This window comes from Vipera ursinii, assembly GCF_947247035.1.
Source record: "Vipera ursinii genome assembly, chromosome: 1".
Lineage (NCBI taxonomy): Eukaryota > Metazoa > Chordata > Lepidosauria > Squamata > Viperidae > Vipera > Vipera ursinii.
Genome location: NC_139512.1, coordinates 190,101,956 through 190,123,338, shown reverse-complemented (window position 1 = coordinate 190,123,338; position 21,383 = coordinate 190,101,956). Strand labels below are relative to the sequence as shown.

Genomic DNA, 21,383 nt, shown 5'->3' with positions numbered 1-21,383 from the left:
TCTGAAACTCAGGACCTGGGTTTTTATCCAGCCACCCTGTGTGGACCCAAGATAGCACTCTATGTAGGGTCTTGTCTGCTGCCGTTTCTGCAGCAATGACCCCCGCATGGAGGGGAAACTCCGGCAAGTCCTGAATGGACAAAACGCGGGCCGCTGGGGCCAGGTCTGATTCAATTTGACGCAGTGGAAGTCTGTTCAGGCCATCTGCATGGCCCATATCCTTGCCAGGTTTGTGAATTAGCTTAAAAGTATAAGCTGATTAAAAAATGGACCATCTAAGCATCCTAGGGGATAAAATGTGGTGTGTCTGTCTGTCTGTAGTGAATAACCCCAATAGTAGTTTATGGTCTGTGAAGACCGTGAAGTCCCTGCCGTATAAATAGTTGTGGAATTTTTTTACCCCAGCAACTATAGCCAGTGCCTCTGTCAATCTGAGCGTAATTACGCTTGGTGGAGGACAGTGTCCTTGAATAAAAAGCAATTGGAACTTGAGTTCCATCTCCCTCTAAGTGACTTAGGACTGCACCCACCCCGTATGGGGATGCATCACATGCTAAGCAAACTGGCTTTGACTCCTTGAAATAAGTGATAGTGGAACTAATGGACAGAAGGGCCTTCAATTCCCAGAAACTCTTTTTGTGAACTCTAGTCCACTTCCATGTAGCATTTTTATCCAAGAGCTGGTGTAGTGGCTCTGCCACTGCGGCCTTGTTAGGAAGGAACGTGTGGTAAAAATTTAGGAGGCATAGGAATGCCTGCAGCTCTCCTTTTGTTTTAGGGCTGGGTGCCATCTGAATGGCTTTTACTTTCGACTCAGCAGGCTGGATGCTATCATCATCAATGTGAAACCCTAAGAACTCAGTTGAGGGGACCCCAATACTGCACTTATTCTTTTTGAGCTTGAGACCTGCTTTGCGCAGCCTTTGCAGGACGGCTCTGAGCCTCCTTGCAAGTACCTCAGTGGACTCACCGGTGATGAGCACATCATCAAAATAGGGGCAAACCCCCAGAATGCCCTTGAGTGTACGTTCCATGGTGCCCTGAAAAATGCCGGGGGCTACACTGACCCCAACATGCAGGCACTTTACTTTAAACCACCCCCTATGGGTTACAATAGTCTGTGCCGTGGCTGTGGCCTCATCAACAGGGAGCTGCTGGTAGGCCTGAGCCAAATCTAATTTTGCAAAAATGGTTCCACCCTGCAAAGATGCCAGGATGTGGCTTACTACTGGTACTGGGTATGCGTGCTGTTTGAGTGCATGGTTAATTGTGCATTTGTAATCTGCACAGATTCTGACCTCCCCATTGGCTTTAAGTGGCGTTACGATTGGGGTCTCCCAATCACCCCCATGTACTGGCTGCAGTACGCCCTGTTCAACAAGTTTATCTAGTTCAGCGTCTATCTTGTGTTTAAGAGCAAATGGAACCCTACGAGGTTTAATCCTAACTGGCACTACATTTGGATCTAGTTTAAATGCTATTGGCGGGCCCGTGTATGTCTCCAGAGCTGAATCAAACACATCAGCAAATTCCTTGCATACTGTTGCTAGACTTGTGACTTGTGTACTATTGATCCCGGTTACTTGGATGCTTAGTGCATCAAACCAATCGAGCCTGATCAGGCTTGTTCGCTGACCCCCTACTACAACAACATCCAGGTGCCCCGAAAACCCCTTAAATTTAACGGCTAGTGTGGCCTCACCCTTGACTGCGACTCTGGCATTCTGAAAATCAGTTAATACAATATCAGATGGCCTCAGCTTGTCCCATCTTTTACTGAGACCACAAACGAAATTAAATGTTTCAAGGGAAATAATGGAAACGGTGGAGCCTGTGTCCAACTCCATCTTGCAGGGGATCCCTTGCAGCTCCACCTGAAGTCTATGCTTTGGCTTAATCAGGTGGTGAGCCCCGGTACGGCAAATGCTACTGCGGCTGGAGCAAAACCCCACGCTATACTGTCCTGGGGCCCAGGTACCTCTCCTGGTTGGATCTTCCAACTGGCGATTCGATGGACGGTCCCTCTGGCGACCTCTGCAGACAAACGTGATGTGGCCCATCTTTCCACAGGCCCAGCTTGTGACTGTCTGGAACCTACAGTCCAAGTGTTGGTGGCAGCCACCACAACCTGGGCATCTAAGGAAGGGATCTGCCTTGTAAGTGGCCCCATGTTGCTTGTCGCTGCGACGCTGTTGGTCATGGTGTCTGTGCAGCTTGTCGACTTCTGTGTCGTCTTCAGGGACTTCTGTGTGTTCGGCGTCCTTGTGGTGGACGGCTTCTTCACGTTGTGTAGTTTTGGCAGGCCGCATGGCTTGTACGGCCCCACCGGCGGCTTCGTCCGCCATGACTTCCTTCAGCGCATCTGGGAATGACAGATTCTCTTTGGCGAAGAGCTTTTGCTGTAGCTCTCAGTTTCGGAGACCACAGACAAACCGGTCTCGTAGTTTCTCCTCAATGTTGGAGAACTGGCACAGGCATGCGGCCTGCCTCAAGGCCGTGATGAACTCGGACACAGTTTCACCTGATTGCTGGACTCTCCTCAAATGCATAGCGCCAAGCGATTACCGACAGCTTGGGCTGGAAGTGGTCTCCGAGCTTCTTCTTCAAGTCCGCAAATGATACAGACTCTAATGGCGTTGGCGCGAACAGGTTTTCCGCTATGTCGAACATTGCTGGGACGCACACACAGAGGAGCGTGGCGGCCTTCAATCTGTCCTCGGCGACCTGGTTCGCTCAGAGGTAGTTCTCAACCCTGGACAGGTACGAGGACCACCCTTCTGGCTGAGTTATGTTGAATTCTTCCAGCTTTCCGACCTTGGCCATTTTTGCTGGTCTTCGCGGCTGGTGCTCGGTGTCTTCGAATCCTGCTCCCCCATTGCCCAGGGACTGGTCCTCTGAGCGTGTGGTTGCTAGTGTGGCTGTGCTAGCCAACTGTACGGGGGGAATTGCTTTTTCCGCCAGGCGTGCGCTGCCTCTCCCCTAGTGACTCTTCAGCTCATTTGGAGGAGCAGGATCCCACCTTCATCGCCAGTGTTGCATACTGGGTTCGTTGCTTTAATGACGAGACGAGGCTAGTGAGTTCAGCAAAGATCATTGTTTATTGCTTGCAGGATCTGAACTGAGAAACAGGACTGTGAATGCAGCAATTTATACCCTGGCCTCTAGGCAGCGGCCAATAGGCAACCTATTTCCGCCCTACAGGCAGCCAATGGTGGCACTGGAGACGGGTTGTCTGAGGAGCTGGGAGCCATTAGCCTTCCAGTGATTAACCCTCGTAGTGTTCCCTTAACAAGACAAAGCCCAATACGTTACAGAAATAATCCAGAATAGTGAAGGAATTGGCTAAAGAGCTCTGTCAATTGTCTTTGAGAAGCTCTGCAGAATTGTGGAGGTGTTGGAGGACTGGAGAAGAACAAATGCAGTTCCCTTCTTCAAGAAAGGAGGATTCCAGGAATTAGCCAAGGGAACAAGATTGGGGTTGAGGGTGGGCTGAGAAGAACAAAATGTCCTTAGCAAGGAGAAATGTAAAGTATTACATCTGGGGTAAAGAAATATAGATCACATAATATGGGGGATTACACCACATTGCTGTAATGCTATGTGAGAATGACCCTGGGAAACAGGAAGAAATACCACAGATAAGACAATGGTCAGAAAAGTGACAGCCGAGCCTGCAGAAGGAAGAGGGTTTTTCTAGGACTATAAAGATGAGGGAGAGATATGTACTTCCATACTTCAAGATTCTGTTAATGTAAACTTACCGTAAAAATTAGAGCTTCTGGATATGCTTCTCATATTTATTTTATTTATTTTTATTTTAATTCCATTTATATCCCACCCTTCTCCAAAGACTCAGGGTGGCTTACAATTTTAAGCACAAATCAGTGTGCTTAGCAATATGGACTACCTCACAAGGGTGACTGCTATAGAAACTCTTGGATGTGATTACTGTCATCCAGCTGAACATGAGGAAGCAGTGTGAGACAGCTACTAGAATGGATAATGCAGTTCTGGCCTGCATTAAAAGAAGCATTATATCAAAGATAAGTACAATCTCCCCTTCATGGATTACTGCCTTGTCGTGGCGAAGGGGCTTGCGTAATTCAATGAAGCTATGAGCTATGCCGTGCAGGGCCACCCAAGACGGACAGGTCATAGTCGAGAGTTCTGACAAAACGTGATCCACTGGAGAAGGAAATGGCAACCCACTCCAGTATCTTTGCCATGAAAACCCTATGGACCGTACCAAAAGGCAAAACAATATGACGCTGGAAGATGAGCCCCTCAGGTCGGAAGGCGTCCAATATGCTACTGGGGAAGAGCAGAGGGCTAGTACTAGTAGCGCCAGAAAGAATGAAGCGACTGGGCCAAAGCCGAAAGGACGCTCAGCTGTGGATGTGTCTGGTGGTGAAAGGAAAGTCCGATGCTGTAAAGATTTTTTCTCCATAGGAACCTGGAATGTAAGATCCATGAATCAAGGAAAGCTGGACGTGGTCAAACAAGAGATGACAAGACTAAACATCGACATCTTAGGTATCAGCGAACTAAAATGGACAGGAATGGGTGAATTTAATTCAGATGACCATCAGATATACTACTGCGGACAAGAATCCCTCAGAAGAAATGGAGTAGCCTTCATAGTCAATAAAAGAGTAGGAAAAGCAATACTGGGATACAATCCTCAAAATGACAGAATGATCTCAGTTTGAATCCAAGGCAAACCATTCAATATCACAGTAGTCCAAGTCTATGCCCCAACCACCAGTGCTGAAGAGGATGAAATTGACCGGTTCTACGAAGCCCTACAGCACCTTATAGAACTAACACCAAAAAATGATGTCCTTATCATCATGGGGGATTGGAATGCTAAAGTAGGAAGCCAAAAGATAACTGGAATAACAGGCAAGTTTGGCCTTGGAGTACAAAATGAAGCAGGGCACAGGCTGATAGAATTTTGTCAAGAGAATACGATGGTCATAGCAAACACTCTTTTCCAACAACCCAAGAGACGGCTCTACACATGGACATCACCAGACGGTCAACACAGAAATCAGATTGACTATATGCTCTGCAGCCAAAGATGGAGAAGCTCTATACAGTCAGTAAAAACAAGACCAGGAGCTGACTGTGGCTCAGACCATGAGCTTCTCCTTGCAAAGTTTAGGCTTAAACTGAAGAAAGTAGGGAAAAGCACTAGGCCACTCAGGTATGAATTAAATCATATCCCTGTTGAATATACAGTAGAGGTGACAAATAGATTTAAGGAATTAGATCTGATAGACAGAGTGCCTGAAGAACTATGGACAGAGGTTGGTGACATTGTACAAGAGGTAGCAACCAAAACCAAATAGCAAATAGCTGAGGAAAGGAGGGAAGCGAAAGGCAAGGGAGAAAAACATAGATATGCCCAATTGAATGCAGAATTCCAGAGAATAGCTAGAAGAGATAAGAATGCCTTCTTAAATGAACAGTGCAAAGAAATAGAAGAAAACAATAGAATAGGGAGGACCAGAGATCTTTTCAAGAAAATTGGAGAGATGAAGGGAACGTTTCATGCAAAAATGGGCATGATAAAGGACCAAAATGGCAGGGACCTAACAGAGGCAGAAGAGATTAAGAAGAGGTGGCAAAATTACACAGAAGAACTATACAAGAATGACCTTAACGTCCCTGATAATCACAATGAGGTGGTCACTGACCTCGAGCCAGACATCCTAGAATGTGAAGTGAAGTGGGCCTTAGAAAAGCTGAGCAACAACAAAGCTAGTGGAGGTGACAGTATTCCAGCTGAGCTATTCAAAATCTTAAAAGACAGTGCAGTAAAAGTGCTACACTCAATTTGCCAGCAAATTTGGAAAACTCAACAGTGGCCACAGGATTGGAAAAGATCAGTTTACATTCCAATTCCAAAGAAAGGCAGTGCCAAAGAATGTTCAAACTATCGCACCATTGCACTCATTTCTCATGCTAGTAAAGTCATGCTTAAAATCCTACAAGCTAGACTTCAGCAGTATGTGGATCGAGAACTACCAGAAGTACAGGCAGGATTTCGAAGAGGCAGAGGAACTAGAGATCAAATTGCCAACATACGCTGGATCATGGAGAAAGCTAGGGAGTTCCAGAAAAACATCTACTTCTGCTTCATTGACTATGCTAAAGCCTTTGATTGTGTGGATCATAACAAACTGTGGCAAGTTCTTAAAGAGATGGGAGTACCAGACCATCTTATTTGTCTCTTGAGAAACCTATATGCGGGTCAAGAAGCAACAGTGAGAACTGGACACGGAACCACTGATTGGTTCAAAATTGGGAAAGGAGTCCGGCAAGGCTGTATACTGTCGCCCTGCCTATTTAACTTATATGCAGAGCACATCATGAGAAAGGCAGGGCTAGATGAATCAAAAGTTGGAATTAAGATTGCCGGAAGAAATATCAACAACCTAAGATATGCAGATGATACCACTCTAATGGCAGAAAGTGAAGAAGAACTAAAGAGCCTCTTGTTGCGGGTGAAGAAGGAGAGTGCAAAACTTGGGTTGAAACTTAACATTAAGAAAACCAAGATCATGGCATCTGGCCCTCTCAATTCCTGGCAAATAGATGGGGAAGAAATGGAAGTAGTGACAGATTTTATTTTCCTGGGCTCCAAGATCACTGCAGATGGGGACTGTAGCCAAGAAATTAAAAGACGCTTGCTCCTGGGGAGGAAAGCCATGGCAAATCTAGACAGCACACTAAAAAGCAGAGACATCACCCTGTCAACAAATGTGCGTATAGTCAAGGCTATGGTCTTCCCAGTTGCAATGTATGGCAGTGAAAGTTGGACCATAAGAAAGGCTGAGCGCCAAAGAATTGAGGCCTTTGAACTATGGTGCTGGAGAAGACTCCTGCGAGTCCCTTGGACTGCAAGGCGATCAAACCGGTCAGTCCTAGAGGAGATCAATCCTGACTGCTCTTTAGAAGGCCAGATCCTGAAGCTAAAACTCAAATACTTTGGCCACCTAATGAGAAGGAAGGACTCACTGGAGAAGAGCCTAATGCTGGGAAAGATCGAGGGCAATAGAAGAAGGGGACGACAGAGAATGAGGTGGCTGGATGGAGTCACTGAAGCAGTAGGCGTGAGCTTAAATGGACTCCAGAAGATGGTAGAGGACAGGAAGGCCTGGAGGAACGTTGTCCATAGGGTCGCGATGGGTCGGACACGACTTCGCAGCTAACAACAACAACAAGTACAATCTTCTCTATTCTTCACTGATAAGAGCACATTGAAATACTATACAATTTCCAGAAATATACAATACAATTTCCAGAAACATATTCTGGAAATTCTGGTTTAAATAGGTTCAGAGGACAATAAAGATAATTATTTGAGGAACCATCTGTTTTTACTTCATTTTGTTCATCTGGTGTATTCAGGCAGAGTAGGTATAGCCCAGGTCCCAACAATTAAAAATTGCCATCTTATGAGACTGAGGAAGGGTGTCTTCTCTTTCACAGTCCCTGTCCCCTGGAACAGCATCTTCCTGGAGATATGGATGGTTCCCATTCTCTTTGGTTTGTGGAAGTCTCCTGAGACCTGGTTTTTTCCCCTGTTGAGTTTTCTTCCATGTTGGGAGTGTGTGGTTTTTTTTTTGTTTGGACACTCATGTGGTTTTTAAATTGTGTTTGTAATATATACATTGGACTGAATATGTGCCATCCAAAGTCTTCTTGGAGTTGGGCAGCCTTAACAAATGAACCAAATAAATAAATAAAATAACAGACACTTGAGGACACTCCCTACAAGACCAGTCTGAAAGAATTGGGGATGTTTTAGGCTAGAGAAAAAAGCTTGAGCAGAGACATGATATCAGCGTTCAGATACATTAAAAGGTGTTGTGGGGATTTTTTTCTGTTACCATAAAACGAGAGACCAGAAATATTGGGTATAGGTTGCAACTATTAGATTTCATTTAAATATAGGGGGAAATTACCTAATACTAACATCTGTACAACCATAGAATATAGTTTCCGACTCTAGGGGCCGGTGCTCATCTCCGTTTCAAAGCCGAAGAGCCAGCGCTTGTCCGAGGACGTCTCCGTGGTCATGTGACTGGCATGACTGGATGCCAAAGGCGCACAGAACGCTGTTACCTTCCCACCGTAGTGGTCCCTATTTTTCTACTTGCATTTTTACGTGCTTTTGAACTGCTAGGTGGGCAGAAGCTGGGACGAGTAACAGGTGCTCACTCTGTTACGTGGCACTCGGGATTCGACCCGCCAAACTGCTGACCTTCTGATCGACAAGCTCAGTGTCTTAACCCACTGAGCCATCGCGTCCCCATCTACTATAGAGATTGCAAATTCTCCACTCTGGAAGTGCTTAAGAAGAGGCTGAACTGCTGACACTTAAGGATGGTTTTAATTGGTTTTCCTGCACATTGCAGATGGTTGGTCTAGATCAGGGCTTTTCAACCAATGGTACACGTACCACCAGTGGTACTTTGGCATGTGGCAGGTGGTATGTGACCCTTGTAGACAAGTGTAGTGGGGGAGGGGAATGAGCTGAAATGACACAAGGGAGAGGCAGCTGGAGCTGCAGGACTGTCGGGGCTCGGCAGAAGTCCCAGGAGCACTGCAGGGCTCCATATGATTGGCGCTTCCATATCTGGAGGTGAACTGAAGAGAAAAGGAGGCGGAGGAGAGGATAGGATATAAAAGGAGGTGGTTTTGGCAGAAAAGGGGTTGGAGAAGAAGCTGTGGAAGGAGAGCTCAGCAGGCAGGGAGGAAAAAGAGACAGGGAAGAAGCAGCTGTTGCTGGAAGAAAAGATCCCCTGATTTGTTTTCTCCAGCCAGGAGAACGCAATCAGTGCTGATGAAATGAAAAGCTGGGAGATGAGCATGTCGGAAAGGAGGTTGTCTTATTTACGTAGTTCTGGGTCAGCTGGCAGCTTGATTGGGTTACAATAAGGATTTTTGTACAGTTTTTACAGCATTTCATAATTCAGAGGCTCGGTTTGTGTGCTTTGGTTATTGGAATATTTTAGTCTGTTTCACAAAGGCTAGCAATGAGTCCAAAATGTTGGCTTCAGTAGGTTTAATCCCTTTGAACAAATGTAATTAGTTTCACCTCCTTATTTTGAGTCTGTCTATGGGTTTTAGCAAGTTTTCTTTGTAGATAAACAGGCTTAATTTAAGGTTATCGCTTTTTGCAATTGCCAGAGCCTTTCAGGGTCTGGTTGCAACATTGTGACAGGCCTGAGGCAGCTTAAAGAAAAAAAAACAGAGTTAGTTTTTCTTTATTCTGGAAGGCTTTTGTGAGCCTTTCTTGCTTTGCGCTTGATTCCTGTATCTTAGGGGTACAGTGAAGGGACTTGGGTGTGTGTGTATTCTTACTACACTGTGGACGGAGAGGAAAGGTAGAATGGAAGAACAGCCAACCAGCCAGCTGGTAGTAGTGCATATTAATAAATATGGATAAATTCATCATACATTTATCAGTGCAAAGGGAAAGGGATTAAGCAAAGGAACTCCCATCGAAGAAATTAAAACCAGTACTTTTTTACTTTTTTCTACAATTTGTAACATTTTATTAGATTATAGAATAAAATACAAAAATACAAAAGCAAATAGTAAGACACAGTGAGGAGGAAAAAGGGGAAAAAAGTGAGGGGGAGAAGGGAAAAAGAAAAGGCATTGACTTTGATCAGATTTACCTATCTAATGTATGCATCAATCATTTCATGTTCATCAATTTTCTATCATCCAGGAAATTAATGGAGTGATTAAGATAAATAGAATCTGCAATCCTAGTCAATTCTTAATTCCTAAAATAAATTAGGGGTGCAATATATATGGTACAATATAGATGGTTGATTCTCTAAGAATTTTTCCAAGCGCACATTGGATTCAATAACTTCTGGAGTTTTGGGTCTTTTCTAGAGAGGTTCCAAGTTGCTATTAGTTACATGCTCACTAAATAACTGCATATGTCAAAGAGAGTTATATAAGGACTTTCACCCATAGGTCATGCAATACCAAATTAGATGTGTGATTTGCCAAGTGCATAAGGACAGAAGTATACTGAATCAGTGTCACAACTTTGGTGCTAGCCGCAATTTCTTGAGAAACAACTGCTAACACAAATTTAGCAAGCATAATACAGGTCTTAAAAATTAGTTGGCTACCAAGATGTTTTCAACATTTAAAAAACAACTCTTAAACAGTTGTTAGGCAAATGAATGGGCAAGAATCAAAACAATCCTACAGATCCTAAAAGGTTAAATGTAGCTGTGTAGATTTGATTAGAATAGTTTGCCCACTGACCAAGATGGTATCTTCCGGCATTTGGTGACTCTCCTCCATTTACTCACTCTTCTAAAAGCTAGATTAAAAAAGCCCTGATGCTGCAGGGTTGCAGACTGCATATCTGATCACCTCTTCCAATGGGATTAAATTCCATAGTAGTTTAATTAACTTACATGGCATTCACTAAAATCATTTGGAGGGGAGAATATAAATACTGAACAAAATGGTTTTGGCCTCCTTAACCAGTACTATTTAATGTTGAGCCCCTTTTAGTATCCCCATCCTCATCTACAGCTCCCTCTTCCAACTCTGCAAGTGTTATGTAGATGCAAACAGAAATGGGATGACAGTCCATGCCAGCAGAGGTTGTGTTTCCTCTAAGATTCTCCTCAAAGAAACAGTTGTGAAGAAATCATTCAAATGTTTATGTAACCTTATTCAGTTTCTCTGAACCTCAAGAGTCTCAATGCCCATGGGAAGCACAAGAAGACAGACAGACACCCACTACTGTTTTGTACAATACTTATAACTGTCTCCCCTGACAGACAGACATTCTGCTGCTGCCTCCCAATCCCCCTAAACACACAGAAGAGAGTTTTTCTGGACAAAGTAATCCCAACAGACAAGATTTAAGAAGTAATACATATTGATAAATCAATCTATTCCTGCAATCCGATGTACATTTATGCAGTGTTCTTTTGAGACGGTATATCTGGTGTTATGTCAGCATCATCTGAACTGGCATGGCTCCACAGTTATGTGGTTTGTGACCTGGTCCTGAAATGAATTGATAAGTGAATCCCACTCCTGGAGGGGTTTCAGGGGACACATTTCAGAGAGAAGGAAGCTAATGATATTGAATAAGTTGGAACACTAAAGAACTGAGTTATACCCCACCCGCAAACAAAACAGAACATATCTGCTCTTGTATTTCCTTTCTTGCCAAATGCTATCAGGAAGGGCTTCCTTTTTCAACCCCCCCCCCTCAACATCTGTGATCTCAGCTCATTCCCCCTCCCCATTTCCTTTGGGGCTTCAGAAATTAAAACATGGGATGATCAGAGGCAAGGGATTGTGTTCCATCAAAATGTCCACAGTATTGGGAAAATTAAGTTTAAAAAGTTTTCCTCAGTCAGTTAAATCTCTGTATCCTGATATGGAAGATGAAAGTTTTTCTCATGTAAATATTGTTGAAGGAATAGTTATATACAGTAACTTAATAATTCAAAAAAATTTAAAAAGGCGTTTCCATTATTTCTTAAACCTCCCACATCTTTATAGTAAATCACACAAATTGTATTTTTCCCTCAGTCATCTGACTTATTTTCCTAATTTATAAAGTGAAAATACCCAGAGGATATCTTGCTGTTTGTAGTAGAGAAATAAATAAACATAAGCAGTATTAAGCAATATTAAAAGGCATCCATAAAAGATCTATAAATATAACATACATAGCAAGTGTGAGTTTGAGGGATTTCAACATTTATATCATACATTAAACTTTCCAAAAATTATATTCTCAAAGACCCAAAATGCTTTAATAGTTTTAGAATAAGAACAGCACAATAATTTCAAAAATAGGGTAACATCTGAAAATTGTCTGTCTTGCTTTTTAATGTCAGTACCTCGAATGACCTCATTGTTGTATTATTTATTCATTAGGAAAGTGACACTGAAATGTTCCTTCCTGATTAAGATTATTTCTCTTTAATGAGAATGTTTAAATGTTCTGATAGGAAATTCTTATTTATTTTTAAGAACAAAGCAGGTTTTTTTGTGTTAGATTCAGCTAAACTGACTTTTGGTCAGGAAACATGTTCTAAAAATAACAATGGATCTTCTGATAATAAAAACTAATTCTGTTAGAACTTTATTTTTTTCTCTCATTAAATTTGTAATATAATTGGAGGTCTATGCATACTTTAAGGAAACAGCGCTGGCTGGACACCATCAAAGCTGACACCAGCCTGAGTGTGAAAAACTCAAAGAAGTAGTGCAAGACTTTACCCATAGTATCGCCAAAAGTCAGACACAATTGAATGGATATCATCAACATCGTCATCATGCATACCTTAAGTTATATTTATTTATTTTATTAAAAGTGAATAAGGTCACACTGTAATAAATACCTGTATTTGATAATATGGTCACATAATTTTTTCAACAAATATTCAGATTTTTATTTGACAATAAGACTTATAAATATTATTAAATCAATGGAAAATATTATTAAATTAATGGAAAAAATCTGTTTCCAGTGATATGAATGAGTATGTGTCACGTATCATCACTATATATTGAAAACTAATATTTATAGGAAAAGCAAAGCAAGAACTCACAATTGGCATGAGCCAGTTCAGTTGACACATTCTAATATAGATAGGTATTGGCTCAAAACTAACAGTGTTGGTAGCAAGAAACCTAGGAGTATCAGAAAAACAGAAATTTCATGGGGAGACCTTCCTCTTCTCAACATGCACTGTAGGATTTCATAATAATAATAATAATAATAATAATAATAATAATAATAATAATAATAATAATAATAATAATAATAATAATAATAATAATAATAGTTGGAAGGGACCTTGGAGGTCATCTAGTCCAACCCCCTGCTCAGGTAGGAAACCCTATACCATTTCAGACAAATGGCTATCCAGTCTCATCTTAAAAGCTTCCAGTGTTGGAGCATTCAAAGCTTCTGGAGGCTTGTTCCACTGGTTAATTGTTCTATCTGTCAGGAAGTTTCTCCTTAGTTCTAGGTTGTTTCTCTCCTTGATTAGTTTCCATCTGTTGCTACTTGTCCTGCCTTCAGGCGCTTTGGAGAATGGCTTGACTCCTTCTTCTTTGTGGCAGCCCCTGAGATATTGGAACACTACTATCTTGTCCCCCCTCGCCCTTCTCTTCAATAAACTAGACATACCCAATTCCAGCAACCATTCCTTATATGTTTTAGCCTCCAGTCCCTTAATCATCTTTGTTGCTCTTCTCTGTACTCTTTCCAGAGTCTCAACATCTTTTTTACATCATGGTGACAAAAACTGGATGCAGTATTCTAAGTGTGGCCTTACCAAGGCTTTGTAAAGTGGTATTAATACTTCACATGATCTTGATTCTATCCCTCTGTTAATGCAGCCTAGCACTGTGTTGGGTTTTTTGGCAGCTGCAGCACACTGCTGGCTCATACTGCTGGCAGCTGCAGCACACTGCTGGCAGATGATACATCTGTGGTAGGTCTTATTACAGGTGGGGATGAGACAGCATATAGGGTGGAGGTACAAAAACTATCCATATGGTGTAGTAACAAGAAGTTGCACCTAAACATTGGCAAGACGAAAGAGATAGTGTTAGACTTCCGGAGAAAAAAGGAGGAACCTGCCCCACTTTACATCGGGGAGGACTGTGTGGAGAGAGTTTCCTCCTTTAAATTTCTGGGAGTCTACCTCTGTGAAGATCTGACCTGGAAAGTTAACACAACCCAGGTGGCTAGAAAGGCCCAACAGAGGCTTCACTTTCTTAGGGTCTTGCGGAAGAACAGCGTAGAACAACAGCTAATGACCCTCTTTTGCCGGTCTACTATAGAGAGCGTCCTCTTGTATGGTATTGTGGTTTGGTTTGCTGGTCTGACAGCCGCGGACAGGAAAGTATTACAGAGGGTAGTGACATTGTGGGCTGTCCCCTGACACCACTGGATGACATCGCCAGGGCTCGTTGCCTTGGAAGAGTTGCTCGTTGCCTTGGAAGAGTGAGGAAGATTCTCAGGGATGACTCACACCCTGGACGGTATCTCTTTACTCTCCTACCATCTGGTAGGAGATATAGGAGTATAGCCAGCCGTACCAACAGGCTGAAAAATAGCTTTTATCTGTGGGCTGTTAGGCTTTTAAATGGGATATAATCTCTGTGAACTTATGCAGAATTGACTTGGGAGTCTGGTGTGTGGTGTAGTTGGTTCACATGGTGTGGTAGGATGGAGGGTTTGTTGTCACTGTGTGTTGGGGAGAGAGAGCACGGGGGGAGGCTCAGCTAATCTCAATGTACACATGTTGTACTTTGACAATAAAGGTTTATTATTATTATTAATTATTATATTGAAGTGATTGTCCACTAGGCCTCCACGATTCCTCTCAAAGTTACTACTATTGAGCAAGGTACCACCTATACTATACCTATACATTTGGTTTTTCTTGCCTAAATGTAGAACTTTACTTTTCTACATTGTAAAAGGGAGAGGTTTCTCCTTGTGTTCCCATATTGCTTTCATCATTCTGACAAGCCGTAAGCCCCCTGTGTGGGCACCCCTGCCAGCCAAGGCCATTAATACAGATGGTGGCAACATGAGGTCCATGGGGCCAACAGATTCCACTTTGGCTCCCATTGAGATTCTTGCTTTTTAAGATACTCACAATTAAAATACAATTGGGAAATTGGCATTTTGCAAAACAGAGTACCCAATATATGTAGCATTATCTTTACAGTTTTTTCAAGAATGAAAAATGATATTCTCCATCCTTTATTTCAGAATGAATTTATCCTCCCAGGATTTAAAAAAAGGAAAGGCAGAAAGATAAACTTGTAAAGGCAAAAGATAAACTTACCTATTATTTTCTGATAAAAGAGTATTTTATAGAGGTGTGAAAGTCTAGCTCCAGATTATTTTGTTTTCTCCCAAGAAGCTGTCAATCTGCATGTCTGGGATTGGTTCATTTATATTTTAATTCTACCCATTAATATCTTAATTCCAGACTCCTATACCAAATTTAATGGTTAATCCATTAAAATAATAGAATTTTTAATGCAACAAGATGCTGGTACTCACACGAGCTCCTTTTTCTGGGAAACATTTACAGCCCTCACTGCAGTCTCTCCCTGCACATGGTCCAGTGTAGGACTTTCCTCCCTGAAAAATATGGGACACATTCAAAATTTCAATAAAACCAAAAATAGAGAAATAAATTAAAATACAACTGAAACAGGAATAGATTTAAGTGACAGCATACAAATACAGGTAGTCCTCACCTTATGACCACAACTGACCCCCAAATTTATGTTTCTAAGTGAGAAATTTATTAAGTAAGCTTTGCCCCATTTTACGACTTTTCTTGCCACAGTTGTTGAGTAAATCACTGCAGTTATTAAATTGGCATCACAGTTGTTAAGTGAATCTGGCTTCCCCACTGACTTTGCTTGTTAAAGGGTCACAAAAGGGGATCACATGACCCCAGGACATTGCAACCATCATAAATGTGAGTCAATTGTCAAGCATTTGAATGTAAATCACGTCACCATAGGGATACTGTAATAGTCATAAGTGTGAAAAATGGTCATAAGTCACTTTTTTCAGGGCTATTGTAACTTCAAACGGTCACTAAGTGAGGACTACCTGTAATATTTATTTGACAAGAAACAGATAAAAAACATTAAAGTGTATATCCTGAGATAAATGTAATTTACATAGCCAGAAAACAAACTAAGCGCTGTCAGAAAAAAATATATCTTAAATTGCCCCTCTAGTGACATCACTGGTTCATGACTAGTAATTGGCAGCTTAACAATTAGAAATACTGCCTGTCTATAAATATTGCCCTCTCCTGCTAATGGTGAACCTGATGCTTAAAAGCTACATACATAAGCGTACAACACAGACCATACTGATCTCATGTGTATCCTGACATAATTGTGTAAATGACTGTGTAATTTGAGAGAAGATGTCATGATTCAGGTGATTCTACTTACCCTATCCCTGCCAGAAACCAGGGATATAAACAATAATTTGTTACAAAAAATGCAGTTTCTGAAATCATGGAGCTTTGCCCATTTTTCTTAGAAATCAGGTGGTCAGCCTGATCAGTATACAAAGCATAACAATTAAATTCTTGGGAACAATTAAAATGCAATTAACTAATATCCTGCCTTTCATTCAGTAGCAGGTAGTGGCCTGTGATGGAATGTAGTCTGGAGTCGTAGGAGGGAGGGGCTCTTTCCCAGAGGGCAAAGTGGAGCTTGGAAAGTTGGTTGGCAGGAAGAGGGTTAAAACGGCCACTCCCTAGCAATTCACAGAGCATATCTAATAGTCATGCAGATAGTTGCTTTACTTTGAAAAGATTTCTGTTTGTAGGTGAACAACAGTAAAAAACTACTCAGAAATGACTCCACGAGTCGTTCTTGGTTCTTTAGGCCTGACAATTCCATCCTTTATGGGGGGGGGTTGCCCCACAATACCTTTCAACCCTCACCTGTGAGACAGGTGAATGTGAAGGGGCTGATTCAGTCTGGCCCACCGCTTTGGTGGAAACAGGTGCCGCACAGAAGCCTATTTAGCATCCAGATCCAGGAGGTTCACCTACTCTCATTCTGCCCTTCAAGGAGACGGGCAACTTGAAAATAGCCTCAAAATAAAGCATCACTTCAAAGGTCTGCACAGTCATCGTATGAAAAATGGATGCACTTAGAGCAATCTATACGTAAATATAAACAGATATCACTACTTTGGTATCAACAAATCTTATTAGCAAAACTCATATTTTTTAAACCCTGAGATATAATTAGCTATCAAAAGGAGCTTAGAAGAGCTCTGCTAGATCACCTGCAATATTGATACATTGGCAATTGACCAGATGTAATTGGGAAGCTTAGAGACATGGTCAGGAGGGAAAAAGCTTTTTTTTGCCATTAGTGTTGTATGCTGCCTGTTATTCAAGATGTAAGTAACTAGATAGTTCACCTACTTATTACTTATTAGCAAGTGATTAGGTAATTTATAGATGCTGATAGTCCTAGTAATATCTGCAAGGGAGGGAAATGACAAAAACAGTATTGCACTTCTGCACATGCAAACTCCACCTTCTCTTATTAAATCATAAGGTAAAGGTAAAGGTTCCCCCGCACATGCGTGCTAGTCGTTTCCAACTCTAGGGGCCGGTGCTCATCTCCATTTCAAAGCCGAAGAGCCAGCGCTTGTCCGAGGACGTCTCCGTGGTCATGTGGCCGGCATGACTAGATGCCAAAGGCGCACGGAACGCTGTTACCTTCCCACCATAGTGGTCCCTATTTTTCTACTTGCAATTTTACGTGCTTTCGAACTGCTATAAATAGGATGCAGAATCTATGGCACTAATCATTTATCCTGCAGACAACTCTGCATGGATTGGCCAGTCTCCTTTTAAAATTCTCTCAATTAAATGCTTTTTTCTGAGCAAGTGAGCACATCTGAACATTCAATACAGAGATACAGCTGCCCATATTTTAATTTTTAAAGATTTAAATTTAAATTTTAAAGACCTATTTTATGACTCAGAGGAATTATTGGAAATAAAGATTATGCTTAAAGCTGACTTCTTCTTTCATCATAACTCATAATTTATTTCCACTACCATGGAAATTTATTTATGTATTTCCACATCCTCTTGAAACACAGCTTCTCCCAATCTTTTGACGCTTGGTTATTTGTACCTCTCTCATATTTGTTCGCTTTCATTTCAATGTTCCTTCATTCTTTCTTATTTTCAGCAACAAAAGGAGGGAAACACTGAGTATGATTTTATGGACTTTTCTTTCTGTCTCTTCCTTCCTTTCTCCCTTTTCTTTCTTTGCCAGAATTCAAGGTGATTCTGAGCAGCTTCACAAGAATAAAAAGCAAGATGATGATAACTTTACAGTAGAAAAGAATGAAGTTGCACTTGAAGGAACAGATATTACTCCCAAACTTGGAGGCCCACCAAATATCCTAAACCAATGCCTAGGAAAAGAGCCAGGTTTTCAGGTCTCACTTGGAAGTAGGTTAGGGTGGGGGGTTATACATGTCTCCAGGGGGGTGCTGTTCCAGACAGCAGGCACTATGACCTTTCTTAGCAAGTGGAAGGCAACTCCCCTCTTCCGTTCATATTTATTAGCAGCAAATAAAGTCATCTTTCTGGAAAATACAGTATACCTTTCCTTTGCACTGAAAGGCATTAGTAGATAAAATAAAAAGTTAATGTTATACATACACACCCAAGCCAGATAAAGTTAAAATAGAAATGAAAATGTAGTTATATAAAACAATGGAAATTTCTTTTTCCTAATTCTATAGAATACTTTGAATGTATATATATCTTATATTTAGTAAAAAGGTAAAGGTTCCCCCGCATGTGCGTGCTAGTCGTTTCTGACTCTAGGGGCCGGTGTTCATCTCCATTTCAAAGCCGAAGAGCCAGCGCTTGTCCAAGGACATCTCCATGGTCATGTGGCCGGCATGACTAGACGCCAAAGGCGCACGGAACGCTGTTAACTTCCCACCGTAGTGGTCCCTATTTTTCTACTTGCATTTTTACGTGCTTTTGAACTGCTAGGTTGGCAGAAGCTGGGACGAGTAACAGGTGCTCACTCTGTTATGTGGCACTCGGGATTCGACCCGCCAAACTGCTGTTTTAACCCACTGAGCCACCGTGTCCCTCATCTTATATTTAGCAAGTGTTTAAAGCTTCAGAATTCAGCATCCAAATTCATTTCAGGATTGGGATGAGGAGTTCCCACAGTCCACTCCCTCTCTCTAGGCTTTTTATCAACATGCTTGGGAGCCTAGATTTTTATCAACTAGTTATCTTCAAAATGTGGAAGGTGTCTTTTTATAGTAGGCACTCTAAAGTGCTTCTATTTTGGGTTATGTAACAGATTAAGAATTGTGTTGATGTTAATTCCATCCCTCCAGCCACTTAGATTAACAGAAATGGTTGGAACAATCATATGATTGTTCGGAGCCACTTATCATGGACACTAATAAATCTTACCCATCATTCTGAAGAACCCTGTATACAAAGCTTAGACCTCAGTAGCTAATGGGAATACACTTGAGGAGGAAGCATCAAAGGCAAGACAGTTTACTCATTCATCCAATTTATAAAGAATTTGTTGAAAGCATAAATTGTATGAATTGCTGCACCCACGTGACACACAGAGAGAGAGAGATCATTCTCATACTTATTTTGAAAAGGGTAGACTATGTAACCACCTAGTTTGGTTCCAAATGTTATTTCTGATAGGAAGGAAGAACTCTGCAACTGTTCCTTCTCTGGCCAGAGGGATCTTCCCATTGCCATTAGGTGCTTCCTGGAGAGGGGGATACAGGCACCAGTAGCTGAGACAAAAATGTTTCGTTTTTCAGTTCTTCAATCTCACGGCAACTCTTTGCAATGTTTGAAAAGCGTTCCTGTGAAATCATATAATCTTCCTTCTTGATGAAACCAAATAAGCATAATGAAGAATTTGGCCATATTATGCACGTTCTATCTCGTATTATATATATATCATAATTGTATGATTCACAAATATCACAAATCACAAATTTGCAATATTATTCACAAATAATTATAGGAATAGTAAACTTTTTAACATATTTTGTAATTTAACATAATATAGCTATCCCCTATGTATCATGTATTAAACTCTGAAATTCTTTGGGCTTAGTTCTTCAGTTAAATTAAAAGTATTAAACAGCAAGTCACACTGATTTGGTATACAACACAACCTCCTTCTTGCCTTTTCAGTCCTTTCTGATACACAAAAGATGCATAAATTTTGTACAGCAGTATGTAGTGAATCTTGTGGTTTGTTCTGTGTACCAAAAATGCTCTTATCAAAGTACAAACAACTAGCATATGGAGCTTATAAACATCAAAACAGTAGACTTCCTTTATGTGAATTACACCATGTCATCTGGTCTGTTCACATCCTCTCTCAATTAGACACTGAGTCTGTCTACTTAAAAAAAGTCAGGAAATGTCTAGGCTTGGGAACAAGCAAATATTTAAAGAAATATAATCTATGAAGAAAAAGTATTGCAAATATTTCAGATTGATTATTACTTAGAATTTTAGAACATTAGTAAATATATGGATTTGGATTTTATTTCTCAGTTTTATTTCCTAGTAAGATACATACTGCTCTGACATGATAACTAATTGCTCCTCACCAGATTATAGTTTCAACATTTTTTTAATATTCTCTAGAGAATTCCTGCATGATATTATATACATTGTATAATTTAGATAAACAAATACATAAAGCCTATATAACAGGATTGACTGAATTACTTTGTCTTATTTAGAATTGGTCCACAAACATTGACAGATAATGTATGAAGATCCTGTCTTGTTTAAATTGTACCAAAACGTATTTGTTGGAGAGGAAATGCTAAAATTGGCAATAAAAAATAGAAGTTCTCCACACTCTGCATTTTATAATTTGTGTAAAACATTTATAAAATATTTAAAGCATTAACATTGCTTAAGAACAAACAATGCATACCCAGATGATATAGGTATATCAACCCCCAATTACTTTATAAATAATATTATTTTATGAATTGCGACAATAATTATAGTCTTTCCCTTTAAGGAACTGTTCTAGGTTTCTAATCGTTTTGTTGCCCTTATACATAAACGTGTGTGTGTGTGTGTGTGTGTGTGTGTGTGTGTGTGTGTGTACACGTACACATAACCTTGGAGTTGTGGTAGAAATTGCAACAGTTTTACTAACCACTATGTAAAATACTAGTTACTGAAAATAATTATTACACATGCTATGAGAACAAAAAAACCTCCCTTTTTACAAAAAGAGTAAAAAAAAGTCTTCAGGAGCAATGAATACATGGCTGTAAGAGTTAATTGCTTTGCAACTAAACCATAACTCTTTTTTGGGATGGATGAATTAGTCTGGGATTGAAAGAAGAAACCATGATCACATCATTTAAACCATAAAGAAGCCAAGTTAACGGTTGTTCCAAGTTGCACAATATGCTAAGCCCAAGAAAAATATGGATAAATATTACATGCAGATCAAATGTGTTTTAGAAATGTTAGTGAGTCCAAGGTTAACACCAGTAGTCTCTAGATTGACCAGCATCCAGAATGTCTATGACTGCCAGTTAGGAAGAAGCACGGATCCCTGAACCAACTGCACTTTCTGGATCTTTTTCAAGCACAGTCTTGCACAAAGCACATTGCGTGGCTCATATCTCAGACAATGTCACTCAATAATATAAAACTTAATGAGTAGAACTAAATGCAGGGTGGTTCATGGTGGAAAAAGGAAAGTACTTCTTTACACAACAGATAGTT

The 21,383-nt window shown here is 40.9% G+C and overlaps 1 protein-coding gene across 1 annotated transcript in view; it reads right to left on the bottom strand.

Moving 5' to 3' along the window:
* The window catches only part of COL4A2 (collagen type IV alpha 2 chain), a 217,172-nt gene that overhangs the window by 154,779 nt on the left and 41,010 nt on the right, over positions 1–21,383 (bottom strand). Inside the window, exon 4 of the mRNA XM_083348207.1 lies at positions 15,107–15,187. Within this exon, the coding sequence (XP_083204333.1) occupies positions 15,107–15,187 (81 nt within the window). The remainder of the gene's footprint in view (positions 1–15,106; positions 15,188–21,383) is intronic.